The sequence below is a fragment of the Lepidochelys kempii genome, chromosome 2, assembly GCF_965140265.1.
Source record: "Lepidochelys kempii isolate rLepKem1 chromosome 2, rLepKem1.hap2, whole genome shotgun sequence".
Taxonomy (NCBI): domain Eukaryota; kingdom Metazoa; phylum Chordata; order Testudines; family Cheloniidae; genus Lepidochelys; species Lepidochelys kempii.
This window is the reverse complement of record NC_133257.1, coordinates 104,057,471-104,076,528: the sequence shown is the minus strand read 5'-3', so window position 1 is coordinate 104,076,528 and position 19,058 is coordinate 104,057,471. Positions and strand designations below refer to the sequence as shown.

At 38.7% G+C, this 19,058-nt stretch overlaps 1 protein-coding gene across 8 annotated transcripts in view; it reads right to left on the bottom strand.

Moving 5' to 3' along the window:
* Nucleotides 1–19,058, bottom strand: part of ATP9B (ATPase phospholipid transporting 9B (putative)) — a 296,321-nt gene that overhangs the window by 198,915 nt on the left and 78,348 nt on the right. For 7 of the 8 annotated variants that reach the window (XM_073331800.1, XM_073331797.1, XM_073331803.1 and 4 more), the window contains one exon: nucleotides 7,470–7,521. The exons of the other annotated variant lie outside the window; for it this stretch is intronic. In XM_073331800.1, coding sequence (XP_073187901.1) covers nucleotides 7,470–7,521 — 52 coding nt within the window. The remainder of the gene's footprint in view (nucleotides 1–7,469; nucleotides 7,522–19,058) is intronic. 8 annotated transcript variants of the gene reach the window in all.

The window sequence follows — 19,058 nt, the reverse complement described above, 5'->3', positions numbered from 1 at the left end:
GATCTTCTATACTTTCCACAGTATGCATCCGATGAAGTGAGCTGTGGCTCACGAAAGCTTATGCTCAAATAAATTGGTTAGTCTCTAAGGTGCCACAAGTACTCCTTTTCTTTGTGCTTCTTTTGAGATGTGTTGTCTCTGCACATTCCAATGACTATGCATATGTTCAGTGGTGAGCTGGAGCCGGTTCACACAGGTACGCTGGAACCGGTTGTTAAATTTAGAAACCAGGAGGGATAACCGGTTCTAAAAGGGCTTCTAAATTTAACAACCGGCCAAAAGTGGCGCCTTAGGAGCAGACGCTGTGTGTGCTCCGGGGCTGGAGCACCCACGGGGAAAATTTGGTGGGCACAGAGCACCCACTGACAGCTCCCCACCCAGCCCCAACTCACCTCCGCTCCGCCTCCACCTCCTCCCCTGAACGTACCACCCCACTCTGCTTCTCTGACCCCCCCCCACAGATTTCCCGTGAATCAGCTGTTCATGCAGGAAGCCTGGGAGGGCTGAAAAGCAAGCAGCAGTTTCGAGCTCAGGCCCAGGGAGGCAGAGGCGAGCTGGGGAGGGGACCGGTTCCCCTGCGCACACCCCAGGTTACCTGCTGCGGCGCAGGTGGCCCTCCTCACACCCCCCCGCCCCAGCTCGCCTCCGCGGGCCTGAGCGTGAAGCCACCGCTTGCTTCTCAGCCCTCCCAGGCTTTTCCCCGTAGGTGCTCCAGCCCCAGAGCACCCAGGGATTCGGTGCCTAAGGCACCACTTTTGGTGTCATCGGTGGGGGGAGCGGCTGCTGCCCCTGCTCCCCCCAGCTACCATACCCCGCCTCTAGGAGCCAGAGGGACCTGCCGGATGCTTCCTGGGAGCCACCCCAGGTAAGCACTGCCAGGACTCCCCACCTTGCCCCCCAGCAGGTCCCTCTGGCTCTTAGGGGCGGGGTGGGAACCCACTACGGTGGCCCACGAGGACCTTCTGCCCAGTTCTGGGGGCAGTCGGGGACAGGGGAGGGGGTTGGATGGGGCAGGAGTCCTGAGGGGCAGGGGCGGTGAGGAGGGAACCGGTTGTTAAGATTTTGGCAGCTCATCATTGCGTATGCTCCCTGTGCAGTGGAGTTTGGATTCTTTTCTTCAGCAGTATTCAGAGGGGAACTGAGGGGTCACACGTTCCCTGAAAATGTCCTCATACCTCTGAGGTCATAAAGGGTAAGGGGACCACAACAGCTTCTCAGCTGCTTCACTGATAGAGAATTCAGGTCTTTTTAAGACTCTGTAGTAATGGGGATGGTGGGTGGGTCATGGAATATTTATGGACAACACATCTTGAAGAAACAAAATTACTGTAGAGTAAATAACTATTTCTTCTCTGAGTGTTTTTCCATATAAATTCCACTGATGATGACTTTCAAGCTATGATCTGGTCTTATGGAGCTGAGTGCAAAGAGTCTAACTAAATACTGACTTTATGATAACCCTGTCAAAATGACAATCAGACCATGATGCTTCTACAATGGAATAAAGCTATATGAAGTTATATATTGAACTCCACATAACTGCCCTATGATGGGCACAAACCTCAAAGAAACTACCAAGACTGCCTGAGCCCTCATGGAGCAGGCTGTAACTCTTTCTGGAGGATCTACGCTTGGCTAATTCTTAACATAGTCTGATACAGTTAGTAATCCATTTAAGGAGTCTTTGGGTAGAAATTGGTTGATGCTTCATCTTTTCTCCATAAACTACAAATAATCTAGGATATACTCTGAATGGTCCAGTCCTGTCTAGATAGAATGATAGCAGCCTATGCACGTCTAAAGCTTGTGGCTTAGCTTCCCCTTTATTACAGTTTGTCCAGAAAAGAACCAGAGAGGTGAATCACCTAATTAAGATAGAAAGCAGCAGCTATTCTGAGCAGAAACTTGGGATGAGTTCTCAACATTAACCTCTCCTTGTAGGATATACTATAAGATGGCCATGCCATAAAGATCTGAGCTTCCCAGCCTTCTAGCAAATCTAATTGCAACCAAAAACACTGTTTTAATGGACCAGTGAAAAAAAGAGGGCTACTGGCTCAAAGAGGATCCATCAATCCCTTCAAAAAATGCGTAAATCCCAAGAAGGTGTAGACTGCTTATCAGGATATATCACCCCCATCAGACAATCTAGCTACTGGGGAATGAGAGAAAACAGAGTCCCTGAATTGGAGGGAGGTTAGCCAAAATGGCTACTAAGTGGACTCATGTAGAGTCCAGATGTCTAATGGACTCATGTACAGTCCAGATGATAATAGACAAACCACAGCATGTCTGGGATCTGCAACTGATACATAAATTAGCCCAGATTGTAAACCGTTTCCACTTGGTACCACCGGTGGAACTTTCTGCTATTTATATGGATATTTTGGATGTATGATTAGCAACTTCTCTGTAACAATGACAATCATCCAGCATCCATGCTGAAGGACACAAGAAAGTCAGATGTAGATAATTCTGCTTTCTTCTGCAATATCTAGTCCAGCTGCAGAGGCAGCTGGACTAGTAGGTGAATTGAGAGGTTCTTCAGGTCCAAAAACCAGAACTTCCTTGGCCAGGCTAGAGCCAGCAGTATCATCTTAGGCTGAAACCTGTCTGAACTTTCTGATTACTCTTGTGATTATAGGAATTGAAAGATAAGTGTACATGAGACCGGGTGACAAGTGGATCAGGAACACATCTTCTAGAGACCCTTGACTCTAACTCCCTCTGGAATCATAAGACCAGAAGGGACCTCCAGAGGTCATCTAGTCCAGTCCACTGCACTCATGAAGCAGAAGTTTAAGCATTTCTTCTTTGACATTTCAAAGACATCTATGGACAGTTGTCCCCAACTGGAAAATATCTCTTCAATGATGACATCCTTCAATGATGACATCCTTCACTGATCATTTGCTTGCAAATTGTCTGCTGAGATGATCAGACAAAACATTCTGTAGGTATTGTAACTGGAGAGTAACTAGATTTATATTGTGACTGATACATCAGTTCCACAGCTTCATAGTTTCCAGAGAAACGGGAATAGATCTCACTCCTTCATGTCTATATAAAACATGGCTATGGTATTGTCTGTCAAGATCTGGATTGATGATCTCTTGAGAATTGTTCTCAACTTGAGAATGTTTAAGTGTAGTAGTTGGGCCTCTTGATAAAACCAGAGGCCTTGAGTCTATAAATGGTCCACATGACCTCCCTAACTCATGCTCAAACCATACGTTACGAGAGTCATGTATGGTAACAGTAGAGAAAGGCACTCCTGTGCAAATGTTTTCTAGATCCTTCCACCAATATAAAGATGAACAGACTACATTCTTCTCTAGATGATATCTGCTTTACTGATATACTCAATGCATGCAATGAAGGCATGCATGGGAAGAAAAGCTAAAGGAAAAAGGAGTTCAGGAAATCTGACAGTTTCTCAAAGAAACATGTTAAAGGGACAACAGCCATCTACCCTTGAATGAAACACAGAAAGAATATAATGATAATATAGCTCCATCAGGAGCAATTTAATTACCTGAAAATCAAAAGGGAATCCTACAAAAAGTGGAAATATGGAAAAATTGTAAGGAAGAAATAGAATAACGCAAGCATGTAAGGACAATATTAGAAAAGTTAAGATACAAACTGAGTTACATCTACCAATGGACATAAAAGGCAATAAGAAGAGGTTCCATAAATGTATTAGGAGCAAGAGAAAGACTAAATAAAGTGTAGATCCTCTATTTAGTGAGGAAGGAGAACCAATAATGGGTAACATAAAAAAGGCCAAGTGTTTAATGGTGACTAGACAATCAACACAATTAATATTAACAATAAGTGCAAAGAAACATAAGCCTGATTAGGGAAAGAACAAGTTAAAGACTATTTAAGTAAGTTTCAACTGGGCAGGGCCTGATGAAATTCATCCCAAGGTACTTAAGAAACTAGCTGACACAATCTCAGAACCATTAGCAATTATCTTCAAGAACTCACTGAGAATGGATGAGTCCCAGACATGGGGAGAGTTAAGCACTTAAGGAAGAGATTTTCAGAAGCCAGTCAGCTGACCAGGGAGTTGTCTAGGCTAGCCAGGAGTGAAATGCTAAGGAGAGGGATGGACAGAAGACAGAAGAAAGGCAAACATAGTACCTATCTTTAAAAAGGGGAACAAAGAGAACCCACGGAATGACAGACCAGTAAGCCTAACTGTGATAACTGGAAAGATACTGGAACAAATTATTAAACCATCAATTTGTAAGCACAAGGAGAACAACAGGGTTATAAGGAATAGCCAGCATGGATTTCTCAAGAACTAATCAAGCCAAACCAACCTAATTTCCTTCTTTGACAGGATTACTGACCTAGTAACAGCAGACATGATACATCTTGATTTTAGTAAAGCTTTTGACACAGTCTGCCCGCCCACCCTCGGCCATTTTTATAAACAAACCAGGGAGCTGTCATTTAGGTGAAATTACTGTCAGGTAGATGCACAGCTGTCTAAAAGACCATACTCAGGATAGGCATCCATGGTTTGTGTCAAACCAGGAGGGCGTATATAGTGGAGCCCCGCAGGGGTCAGTCCTGGGTCCAATAATATTAAATATTGCCATTAATGACTTGGATAACAGAGTGGAGAGTATGCTTATAAAATCTGTAAATATGGAGCTGGGAGGGATTGGAAGCACTTTGCAGGATGGGTTTAGAATTCAAAATGACCTTGACAAATTGGAGAATTGGTCTGAAATCAACAGATAAAATTCAATGAAGACAAGTGTAAAGTATTTCTTTTAGGAAAGAAAATTCAAATGCACAGCTACAAAATGGGGAATAACTAGTGAGGCAATGGTACTTCTGTAAGGACTTTGGGGGTTATAGTAGATCACAAATTGAATAGGGGTCAACAATGTGATGCAGTTGTGAAAAAGACTAATATATCATTCTGGGAGTATTAAAAGGAATGTTGTATGTAATACATAGGAAGTAACTGTCCCAGTCTACTCAGCATGGGTGAGGCCTCAGCTGAAGTACTGCGTGAAATTCTGGGCACCACACTTTAAGAAAGATGAGGACAAACTGGAAGAACCCAGAGGAGAGCATCAAAAATGATAAAAGGCATTAGAAAACTTGACCTATGAGGAAAGGTTAAAAAAACTGAGCATGTTTAGTCTTGAGAAAAGGAGACTGATTGGGGACCTGATACCCATCTTCAAACATATTAAGGGCTGCTATAAAGAGGACAGTGTTCAATTGTTCTTCATGTCCAGTGAAGGTAAAACAAGAAATTACTTATTTAATCTGAAGCAAGAGAGATTTAGGTTAGATAATAGGAAAATCTTTCTAACTATAAGGATAGTTAAGCTCTGGAATAGACTTCCAAGACAGGCTGTGGAATCCCCATCAATGGAGGTTTTTAAGAACTAGTTGGACAAACACCTGTCAGGGATGGTTTAGGTGTAGTTGGTCCTGAGAGCTGGTACCTTTCAGCTTGAAGCCTCTTCCAACCCTACATTTCTATTATACTGTTTTTTGCCCCAGAGACCATGGGATCTGAGGCGAGATGCATAGATATCTCCATCAAAACCATTTTCAGGCATGACTCCCTAGCTTTTTGTGTTCTCTTTTAGAATGATTTATAAACTCAGCACTTCTCAGCAACATGCCTTTTCCTGGACACAAAAAACTATCTAGCATATCTGTCTTTAAGAGGCATTACTGCTTCACATAAGGGGTAATTCTTGAACTCAGGTGATTTCTGCTCCCTGTGGGAAAGATGCTCCCAAAATAAGAGAATAAAAAAAGTGGGCGGTAAGGGGGAAAAGGAAAGACTAATCTCATCTTTAATCACCATGCTAACAACTATCTACTAGCTAATGCTAGCTATTTACAAAAAATGATAAGGACTCACATTGAGCTCAGAGGTTTGGCCATTGAAGAGTTCCAACTTGAAGTTGGATTCCATAAGAAGGATCTGAAAAGTGATTAGGGTTGCCCCAACTTTTATTCCCTCTGTTACAGGCACAAGGACATGCATGGCACAGACTCATCCCCTAACAGACTCTGCTGGCTAAAAGAATCCAAACTTGAGTGCACAGGGTAGCAACAATTATCTATATTTGGACAATCACTCTAAAGCAGTAGTTCTCAACCTGTGGCCCACTTGCAGCCCAATCAGCACAGAGCTGTTGCCCATGCGACATCCTCAGGGCCATAATACTTAGTATTGGATGCGGCCCACAATGGTAAACAGGTTATGAACCACTAAGAGAACATGGAACTCCTGAATTCTAATTCCAGCTCTCCCACTGACTTCCTGTACAGTTGTGTTGGGCAAGTCACTTAGTCTCCTCCTTCTTAAAATGGGGATAAATACTACTTATTTATTTTACAGGTATGGTGCAGAACTACAGCTGGTTGGAAATTTAAAATTTTTCTACTGAAAACTGCTATTTTGTCGAAATCAAAACTTCTTGTGGCAATGTGTGAATTAAAAAAAAAAATCATTCCAGAAAAAGCATATTGATAAGATTGAAACATTCCACTCAACATTTTTGAAATGAAACATTTGGACTTTCTTTTAAAATTTTGTATACTATAAGAACATTTAAAAATTTTAAATGTTGAAACAGAAGCAACGCATTTTGATTGAGTGAAAACAATTTTTTTCCAGAAATTCATTTAGCAGGAAGTTTAGAAATTCTCTTTTTATTCTGATTTGGAACTAAACCAATTTTGAAATCATGGAGTTGCCCACAAAGTAGAAATGCCAGTTCTCCCACAGCTCTAATAACAGCAGATTAATGTTAGCACAGTATAAGACATTCTATATAGTCAGTGCTAAGTAGTAGTATTAACTGTTCTAAGTAAGCTGTTCATAGCCTTCCTAAATCCTCATTTAGCCGTCAATTTTTAAAATTATATAAACCACTAGAATCCCATATTACTGTCACATATTGAATAGAATGCAATGACATCAGTGAACTGGTAATGATTTAGTAAAAACAATGCAATTGTACTTATTTCCATTTTATTTGCAATATATACAGATAAAAGGTCATAAAATATATACCTTATACATACTGTCATATTCTACCAGTTATTCATATCTTTAATCCAAATACACAAAATAGTTTCAGTCTGTCTTTGCTTCAATACCTGGGTTAAATATTTGAGTACTAGATATAAGAAATGTACGTATAATAAATCAACACATTCAGTCAAGGGAGCATATTTTAGATGTGTCATGCACTGTAGTTCATAATATGGATTCCTGATCTGCTCAAATTTGTTATGGTCCATAAATGTCACACAGCTCACAAGATGATGCTTATACACTGTATTATCAATGGTCTATCTGCTACCATAGACCTTTATAACCATTCTAAATCAAAACACCAAGCACAAACAAAAAATTCACTGCACCCACAAAGCGCCAACATAACCAATAAGATTAAAGTATCTAAACATACCAGTTTTCTCTGACGTTCTGAGAAATACCATGTCAGATGGGATTCGTTGATTCTGGGGAAAAAGCATATTTATGTTTGTAAGAAAAAAAATCATTCCAATCAAATGTCCAGTAAGATCAGCAACTAAGGGTCACACTTGGATTGAAATGCAATTAAAATAGGATTTATCAAAGTACTTTACATTCAGCATTTGCAATTCAGAAATCAATATTTTAGAAAAATTATAGAACAAACAAACAGTTAAGCCTTTCAGATCCTCCTTATAAGTGGATCTCTTCAATGCCTGAAGAATTTTAATAAGGAGTATCTTCTTAACTGCCGTTTTCAGTCAGAAAAAATATAATTATGTAATGTTGAAGGACCAACTAAAATCTTCAAAAGAAAACAATTTTAGTGGGTCAAATCCTCACCCTTTACTTGTTTTGTATGGGGAGAGGATAGTAGATCCATGGTACAAGTTGAAATATCTATCTTGGTACTTATGTGGACCACATCACCAGAGTATGACTTTTGAGTATTTCTGGATTTGTTTTCACAACTTTGGGAGGCAGGGCAGTACTATTATCCCATTTTAGAGATGAGGGAACTTCTGTCCCTGTCCCTGCCCCCGCCCTGCCCTCCCAAAAAAAGAAAGAGGAGATGCATTTCCTTTCCAGTATCAAAAGCCACATCTATCTCCTGCATACAGAAAGGCTGTCCCAAATATTCGTGGGTTTCAAAAAAACAAACAAAAAAAACAAAACACCTGTCATTTTGTTTGACTGGACTGCAAAGGAATGATGACTTCTGGGAGTAGCAGGAAGAGAAAAAGAACACAGTATTGCATAATTCTGAGTTCCCTACTGCATAATTTAGGTCTGAAGTGACACAACATACGCAGGACTCAATCCTAAAGCAGCACAAATAAAAAATATTTTCCTTTCTGTTCACAGGCCACCTTTAGCTACTATGGGGACTTCTATGCCTCATGGACTCATTGATTTTCAGGTCAGAAGGGCCACATCATGATCATCTAGTCTGAACTCCTGCACATTCCAGGCCACAGAACCTCACCTACCCACGCCTGTAATAGACTCCTAGCCTCTGGCTGAGTTGCTGAAGTTCTCAAATCATAGCTTGAGTTTTAATCAAATGCAGATATATATAGATATAGATATATATCAATAGTTTCAATTCATATGCCATTGGCAAACTACACAGTACATTCTTTAGTACATTTTGTATTTTTCCATACACTCCCTCTGAAAAAACAACACCACTCACACTCAGTCTTAAAGATCAGAGGAGTAGTCGTGTTAGTCTGGATCTGTAAAAGCGGCAAAGAGTCCTGTGGCACCTTACAGACTAACAGACGTACTGGAGCATAAGCTTTCATGGGTGAATACCCACTTCGTCGGATGCATGCAGTGGAAATTTCCAGGGGCAGGTAGTAATTCTCACATAGCTTTCCCCTGGGAAAGCTGAAAGCTGGGGAGAAAGAACACAAGTAACATGCTAATTACATTTCCTGATGCAATTCTGGAAGATGCATACATGCCATGATGATGGGCCTGAATAGAATTTTGCTGTTTTTTAACTTCTGAGTAAACTGAGGGCTCATATAAGGTGATGGACTAAATGTACTGTCTTGAGCATGCATAGCTCATGAAGACACTAAGCTAGTTTTTCCAAACAGCTTTCACAGATAATGATTCATTGACTATAAGGCCAGAAGAGTCCACTGTGATCATCTAGTCTGACCTGTATAACACAAGCCATAGGACTTCCCTGAATTAATTCCTGTTTGAACTAGAGCATTTATTTTAGGGAAAATATCCAAACGTGATTTAATAAATGCCAGTAATGATGAATCCACCACAATCCTTGATAAGTTTTTTCCAGTGTGGACTGATTTAAATCAAAGCAAATTAAATCATTGACTTTAAATCAGCAAGCCAGAAACCTTGATTTAAATAATTGATTTTAATGTTTTGCATTTGTACTTTTTAGTTATTTTTGTAAGGAAAAACTAAGTTTCGTTGTTGGTAACAATTACAATACATTGATTTTCAGCTAAATATTGCCTTTACACTAAATGTGGTGCTTTTTACTAATCAGGAGTATACATTACATCTATACACAATTAAGCAATTATATAGCTTAACTTACACTTATTCAGATTTTTAATATTTACATTTTTATTATGTTAGAAAATGGTGAATGATGCATTTCTTATTTACTTAATGATTAAGCTTTTTACTTGTGATTTGTATCAAGCTCTATTTGGATGGAAATTCAAATCAATTAAAAATGCATTAGAACAGCATTTTAATTTTTTGTATTAAATAAAAGTATCTTAAATGTGCTGGATACATAAGAAAAAACTATCAAAACTTGTTTTGCCTTTAAACCTAACTGATTTATTAAATTAAGGAAGTATCTACAGTTAGAGAACTGAACTGACTGTTTCTGGTCCCAGTGTCTCAAGGTTTTAGAACTAATAGATCTCATCCTCAAAACTATTTTTTATTCATGCACTGGAAGAGAGAAAACAAGCTTTCCTGCTTTTTCCCAAATCCCAACTGGTCTCTTAATTTTGAATGAACCAGTCATTAAACTGAACTAGCCGAATGAACTGAAATGAGGAAAGTACTCTTTGCACTTGCAAGAGGTTACTGTTGTCAAAAGCTGATTTGGCACTTAAACCAACTCTAGATCCAGCTGCTTAGCCAGTGGCTTCCTCCAATTCAGTGGTTTGACTTTCTCTAAAAACTGGCAGCAAATATCAACTGCTTAATATTTCTGTATTCAATTTAAATTACTTTAATACATTACAATAAATTTAGGCCTTACAGTATGTTGTCAATTTGAAATTTAATTTTAAACAGCTTTATTTATTTAAAAAGTAAACCAGTACTTAATTTAAATAAAAACATTGAATAAAATACTTCTATTTAAATAAAAAAAAAATCTACTTTTTAATTTTTTTTAAAATCAACTTTTTTTTTTTTCATCAAACCTGGAGTTGTTCCAATGGTTAATTACCCTCACTATTAAACATCTGCATCTCATTTCCAGTTGGAATTTGTCTAGCTTCAACTTTCATCTCTGCAATTCAAACTTCAATCATGATCATTTGCAAAATTAATGAAGTATCAAAAACTGTTCTGGCTCTATTTTGTGCATAAACTTCCAACTGTGCCAAATTACATAGCGGGTTTGTGCTGTGTACAAATAGCAATGAACTCAGGACGAATTTCATTTTCAGATTTTTCCCCAATCCAGTATCTGAAGTTAGGCTGCTAAAAGATGGAAGGCTAGTTCACCAACCTAGTGTACAGTCTTCAGATTGTAAGCTCTTCTGGGCACTGCTTGTCTCTCATTATGCATTTATACAGGGTCTATCACAACTAGGCCCTGATCTTGTTTGGGGCTTTCAGGGGTTGTTATAATACAATTATTATTAACTCTAACAGGGCATAACTTTACGAATAAAAGTTTTACATGAAATTAAATACATTTAGAACATGACACTTCTGAAACCTTTTATTCCAAGCATCACTATAAGGGCACGTCTACACAACAAAGAAAAAACCTGCGGCTGGGCCATGCCAGTTGACTTGGGCTCTTAGGGCTCAGGCTGCGGGGCTGTTTCATTGCTATGTAGACTTCCGGGTTTCTGGAGCCCGAGCTTTAGGACCCTCCTACCACAAAGACAGCTAGAGCCTGGGTTCCAGGTTGAGCCCGGAAGTCTACACAGCAATGAAACAGCGCTGTAGCCTGAGCCCCATAAGCCTGAATCGGCTGGCATGGGCCATCCGCAGGTTATTCTTCGTTGTGTTGTGTCTGTTTACTGATGACTTCCTCTAAACACCTTTCACCAAGCCTTATACAATCATCAAGAAAGACTACAAGTTTATTTTCACAGGCAAGACACAGACCCCATTCTCCATATTCAGGGTTAAAACATTTATGACCCAAAAGTCTCACCACCTAATAGTTCCAAGTCGAACAGGATTATTTCTATATTAAAAAAAATTCTCAGGCACCTATTCCCTTAGTTACTATGCTTAGAAGCAACCAAATTTGACAAAAATGGTCACACTTTTAACCACTCCTACTTGCCAGCAATAAAACAGATTAAGCCATCCAACAGTTAGAAAGCTAGACAACTAAACAGCATCTGCAGGATCCGAGGTTTGTACTCAGAGTGCCAAGGATCCTCCTTTGATACTGTGTCACACTACCCAAAAATTCAATTCACAGAGCAAAAGAAGCTACTCTTTCAATTCATTCTGCATTACAAGTGAGACATTAATCATCATATCAAGAATGGGAAAATTTTGAACTTCTCAAATGGCCTCCCCGTAGCAGTATTCAGTTACAATACTATTATTTGAAAAGCACAGTCAACACACATATGTAAACTGCCAGATTTTATACAATTATATGGGATTCTTTTTGGTTTGAGTTTTGAAGACTGACAGGAAGGGTTTTAAAATCTTCAAGAAACCTTTGGAAAACTTACAGCCCATCTGCCCCCACATATTCCCATAAAAAATAACTGGAAAGGGACAAACGATCACAGCCATTTGTTCTGCTTGAAGGAGAAGTCCAGTAGGTAAGGGAAGCTAGAGCCTATTAGGGTAGGCTATGGGAACAGCAGCAGTGGTGTTTGCTACTATCTTAGGCACTCATGAAAGTACAGTGAGAATAGTCTGAAAATTGCCTAAGTTTGGAGACACTGATAATTGATATTTATATGTTTTAGAAGTAACCTAAAATCCCCATCACTAGCAAAATTCTCTGATATATAAAAACTACATTTTCATGAATCAAAATACCACAACACTACAGTCCCCATACACCCTGTTTCCTTAGAAATTCATCAAGTGAAAATGTTTTAATTTACTCGCCTACTTAAACAGCAGTGGTCTGGTTCTTCGGGAAGAGGCTGCTCATCTATCTTTACAACTGGTGGAAAAGGTTTGCAATGGTGGCTATGTACTAAAGAAGGAGAGGAATCTAAAGAAATAAATTACAATAATGAAATAAATGATGGAATTTATGACCTATTGTTAACTTTCAAGAACTAGGACCAACTCAACTAGGAACAGCCTATGTTCAAATTGGAAAGACACTGTGGTAAAAATTAACTTTACTAATGTACTGTATCTACACTACTTGTACTCATACCATGTGAAAAACTAAAAGACATAAGACAACTTCAAAATTAAATAAATATTCCCTTAAATGACAACAACAATTAAATTGCTATCTTGTCTTCCTATCGATTAGCAATATATTTTTACAACTTCTCTGCCAACTCTGACATAAATACATTGAACACATCTCAGGTTACTGGCCTCATGCCTAAAAACTTTGTTTCTTGTTAAGAAGCTAAAAACTTAACCAACAGACAATACCTCGGCAAAAAAACCCTGATCTATCATCTTTAGAATTAAATAGAAATCCCAAATAACACCATATGTTCAGCTATATCCTTTCTACAAATGGCTATCAGCTTTTATGAAGAAAGAAAGTCTCATTATAAAGCAAAACTATATTTATTATTAGTACATGAAAAGTCTACCTGGTACCTACTAGCCCTGGTGAAGCACAAAACCAGTCACGTACTGTCTTTAATATTATCAATATCAATGTCAACTTCTCATTTTAACAAAAAATAAATGCAAGTTAATACATATGTCTTATTTTCGTTTTATGTTCATTCTCTTCCTGGTTTCACTGAACTTATTACCTTTTTATTCCTATAATTAATCATGAATTCTCTTTTTTTATATATAACTGAAATAACTTACTTGACTAGGACAAGTAGAAGATTTCCCTGGTGAGTGGGCTAAGTTGGGCTCGCCAGAGAATGACTGACTTCCTTCTTTGGAAAAAAGGGAGGAATAAAGGAATAAATCAGCAAAAGCACTATTAGGAGAGGGAAAGAGGAGGCAGAGACCAGAGTGGCAGGGGTCATTGCTCTTTAACTGAAGGGAACAGAGTGGCATAGGCACCATTTCTTCTTTAAGAGAAGAGGGATAAGGTTGTAGCAGAGACGCTACAGAAATATTATGAGAAATGTTCTCCATTTTCCTCCCATCAAAATAAGTTATTTTCAGTGAACAATTCAAATTTTGAAAAGTTTTGAACAGCTCTAGCTTTTTGGTATTCAAGACACAGTTGAGGCTAATGAGAAGAAGATGTATCTCCTCCTTTTTCCTGCTCTTATGGAGAAGTGAGGCAGTAAGATTAAAGGAGAAGACTTGAGCTCTTTGCTCTTCATCTCAGCAACCCAACAGAAAGCAGCTGTTCCACTCCCCACCACTGATTTCAATAACAATGGAAAGACACATTTACTGTTCTGCTAAGGTGATCAACAATGAAATCAATATTGTTGCCATCATCATTACTAGGCTTCAGAATTAACACTACATTGAGACAAATGGAGCAGTATGCACCTCATCCACTTTTCCACGTTGTTACAGACTCAGGAATAGATCGCCATAGCATCCAAATCACATCTGGAATGTTTTCTCCAAATCAAGATTAGAAAACTCATTTCTTTAAAAAAGACAAATTGATGGACAATACTTTGGCAAATTTTGTGATAATTCCATTGCCATCGACTGTTGAACGCACAAGGACCAATTAACAGCTAACTGAGATGTCAGAGGGCCATAGACTAGTTACAGGGAGAGGTTAAAAGGAAGCAGACTAATTCTCTGTATACATCATTGTACAGTCCAAAAATTTAAGAACAAATATTGGTGAAAATAAAATCACAGATTACAAAACAAATCTAACCACTTCATCACCAGTGCTGATACTGGATAGCACAGATACCCTTGAAAAGACCCTGCTTAGACTATTGTTATATGAAGCCTTAATACTTACTGCAGTATAATGGAATGCTAAACTATATTATACTGTTCAGCCACTAGGCTGTGCTGTTCGTAACAGACCTTATTTTAAAGCCTCAGCCATACCTGCCAGTTCATTACAGGATCTTTACGGAAGACACATCTCTGGTGTCTCTCTCTGAGAAGGAAGCTCTATAGTCAGTCTATATCTGGTACAGAAGCCTGACCTTCTAGTAGCCGGCCTGTGGCCTACCATGTACAAGCTGCACACGACAGTGTCAGAAGTAAACTAGTGCCAGAGGAGAACCAAAAAGGAAGGAACAAAGCAACAAAGGTGGCAGGGCCTCATCAATATGCCACTCTTCAATGCTCTAGAGAACTTCAGTTTTGACAAACCTTCAGAATAGACTGGAAGCACTAGTTAGAAATATTTTGCATCACAGTCAAATTCCACATGGAAAGCGGAGATGCTTCAGGTATGCTCTTTAATTTATACTATGGGGAAGCAGGCAGGGCATTACTGAAGACAGTTATAAATGATCACTCTCAAAGAGTTCTGGCTATGTTTGATGCACAGTTTATACCTCAGAAAAATGGGGTTTACCTAAGAGCATGTTTTCCCCAGAGAATTCAAGGACCAGGAGAAAATGTTGAATGTTCTATAAAAGCTCTGTATACATTGACCAAAAACTGTTTTTGGACTGCAAAACATGAAAATACCAGAGACAGGCTGGTTCTTTGGTTAACAGATAAATTATATTGGGGCTGGCTGTCCCAAGTACCTAAAGGGCACTAAGGAAGCGACAAGAGACTACTTTGCAGTATGTGGACTATTAAGTGAGTCAAATGGACTCATGATTAAAGACGACTGCATCATAATATCAAAAAGAGAGAGGATAAATGCTAAATCTCATCCATGAAGGACATCAAGGACTAACTAAATACTCTAAACAGTCCAACCAGTGAGTGTGGTGGCCAGGCATCAACAAGGACAAAGAATAAAGTATCTGCAGGAGAATGCTGCAGAAGAAACAGAAACACCACCACCTCTACCAGGCAGACCTTGGAAGAGACGAGATACAGATTTAGGCAAATTCAGAGGACATCATTACATGGTCAAAGTGGACTATTTTTACAGGTATATCGGAATAATGTACTTGTAAGAGGTAATGTGTCAGTATTATTGAGAAACTTAAGTGCACTTTTGCTTATTTCGATACTCCAGAACAACAAGTAATGGACAGTGGATCACCATTCACTTCAGCAGAATTTAAGTCATTCCAAACGAAATAGGATTTTGATCATACAAACTAGCAGCCCACGTTCCTCAAGCAAATGAAGAGGCTAAGAAAGCTGGATACACAGTCAAGAAAATCCTACAACAGGAAGATCTATTTCTGGATCTTTTGAGCCACAGATCAACACTGATAAAACTACTAGATATAGTCCAGGACAACTCCTGATGGGAAGACAATTCAGATTCTTTTCCGAAGTCAGAACTGTCGTTCTATCTCCAAAATGGTCAGACATCAAGAGACTAGCCAAATCAGATAAAAAGGCAAACAAGAGCTTACAGATACTTTTATAATAGACATCAGAGAACTGTTAGGTCTAGAGCCTGGTGACCATGTTTTCATCAAACTGGATGGAGAAAAAGATGGACAACTCCAGCTGTTGTAAAGAAAAAGAATTCAGCACCCAGATCATATGTGATCAAGGCCGACAGTGGAGAGTTCAACAGAAACCTTCAACATCTACAGTTTGTTCCTCAGAAAGAACAATCAACAGAGCAAACTCTACAGATGGTGGATTCAAAACAAGATGATGGTGACTCATGGATTCCAAACTGACCACAGCCAGTCATTGCAACTAATGGACAGCCAGATGACCAAGTTGTTACACGTTCAGGTCATGTAATTTTCAGAAAACGAGTACAATTCAGAGACACCTACCAGATTGATATGTACTGAATTTCAAAGATAACATGAAAGTATACATTTTGTAAATGGTAGAAATATAGAACTAAAAGGAGTAGATGTAATGGAATGCTAAACTGTATCATGTGGTTCAGCTATCAGGTGGTGCTCTGTGTAACATACCCTCATTTAAGCTAACCTCAGCCATACCTGGTAGTTCACTAAAGGATCTTTTGGAAGACACCTCTGGTGTATTTCTCTGAGAAGAAAACTCTGTAAGCCAGTCTATATCTGGCACAGGAGCCTGACCTGCTAGCAGCAGCCCTGCACAGTACCATGTACAAGGTGTACATGACAAACAGGAAAGAAGCAGCAGCATGCGCTGATTAGGGCAGAATACTTTCATTTCTTTTAGTACAGTGTTTCCCAAACTTTTAACAGCTAAGCTCCCACTTCAAGAAACTTAAATGAGTCACACTTTCTGAATGTTGCCATGTGGTGTTATCTACCCATCTTATTTTATAAATGATTCACACTACCACCCAGTGGATAGTGCTCCAAGTTTTCTCCGTAACCACAAACGTGACAAATTTAATTGTTTATTTTATTTTAGATGAGAACCAAAACTCACAGAAACCATCAACAAGTCTGTTTATGTCTCCTCCCATCCCTAACTCAGGTGGGCATACCCTACATTTTGAGAAATGCCACTTTAAAGGATGGGGTAGTGAAGTTATTCAAACTCAATTTATACCAAGATCCCTCACTCACATCCTTTAAAAAGCCCCTGAAAACTTGCCTATAATGACCAAACACCAGCCTCTGCTATATACATACCACCTGCTCATTTTGAACTGTACTATCCATTTGACAGACCCCTTGGGTTGTGGCTTCTGTTCAATTTGACACATTCACTTTACTATAAAGCATTATGGACTAAATGCTTTATTAAGATTAAATAATAAAGTAGGTCTTGACATAAACAAAATAGTTAAGATTCTTCCAACATGGAGTGGGAAGCACATATCCTCAGGAAAAAACACGTTTTAAACTCTCAAACAGCCTTTTTTTTTTTTTAATATAAACCAGGAGTATTTTCTCCTACAAAAAAGGTCATTTTCCACACCCCTCAAGCCCCCCACCCCATTACAATATTAATTATATTAGCAACTTTTCAGTTGTTGAAACATTAACAAAAGTATTACTTAGGACCCGAACTGTTTTCACCATAAAGCAGTCAGTAGATTTGCTTTGAAATTAATCAGGCCTGTAAAACCAAGGCTGTTCAAAGTTTAAATGTAGGAAAGTTTTTCACTTAAGTTGTTAGTGTTTGTGGTGCAGCCACTAGTTAACATATGGATCTTTTTCTCAAATGACTCATTAATTTCACGACAGAAATGCTCTTAATGCATCTTCCAGTCAAATATAATGTTAACTTGCTTTTTTGCCATTAGAGCAAGCAATTGAACACTTCACTCCTGACTGGTTCTTTGGCTTAAGAGTCATACTTTGAAACTGAGAACTGCTTACTTCAACAAAATACAGGTAAAACATATAATTTCAAGTGGTCTTAAGGCCAATGTAAAAATAACCAGGATTTAGTTGTAATAAATAGAAACCCAGAGTGCATCTACTGGTATTATTTTTGATATCTAATCTCTAAAATAAAATAAATTCAACAACCTAAAGCATTGCACAATAAGACAATCTGATTCCTAAGAATTCTTTTTTAAGTACTTGCATCCATGGTTAGGTCGGACAAAAAAGGAGAATTATAGTTGCAGCACCATTTGAAATGATTATGCCACATGACTTATGACTGAGGTATTTTGGCTAAATCTTTATTCCACCGCAATTAAAATCTACCTACCATTTTCCTAAATCACTAGAAATGGAAACACTGGCCACCCAAATTAAAATCTGATCATGTAAAGGTGCTGAGCTCCTCCTTTAAGGTGAAGTCAGTGGAAGATGAGGAAGCTCTGCATCTCATAGCATTGAGCTCTCAAGCAAGGAAATTAAGGTAGTTCCAACCCTCCTGAGTTCTTAGAACATTATGGTAGGACATAATCCATAGACTGTACTGTTAGTAATAGGGTGACCAGATGTCCCGATTTTATAGGGACAATCCCGATTTTGGGTTTTTTTTCTTATATAGGCTCCTATTGCCCCCCTGTCCCGATTTATCACATTTTCTGTCTGGTCACCCTAGTTAGTAATGGAGGATTACTTACGTAGTAACTATGCCCTGGAGTAGATTGTTGTTAGAGTCCCACTCCTGGAGCACATATATGCTCTTAGCATATGAAGGTGGAAACTGCTGAAAAGCAGTAGTTATTTGAGCCTTGTGTATGCTTCCTTTCAGAAGTAAAAGTTCAGACCCGAGATGATATAAACAGCACAAATTCTAATCCAATTTTAGTTTCTCTCAGTTCATTAAAACTGCATATAAAAGATTCTGAAGTGAGAAAGGAGGGTGAGGAATGTGAACTTAGTAGAGTAGAACCTCAGAGTTAACGAACACCAGAGTTACAAATTGACCAGTCAACCACACACCTCATTTGGAACCAGAAATATGCAATCAGGCAGCAGCAAAATACAGTACAGTACCTTGTTAAAGGTAAACTATTAAAAAAGGGGAAGTTTGGGTTTTGTTTATTTTTAATTTGACCAGGTAAGGAAACTTTCTGTGATTGTTTCATTTAAATTAAGATGGTTAAAAGCAGCATTTTTATTCTGCATAGTAATGTTTCAAAGCTGTATTAAGTCAATATTCAGTTGTAAACTTTTGAAAGAACCACCACAACATTTTGTTCAGAGTA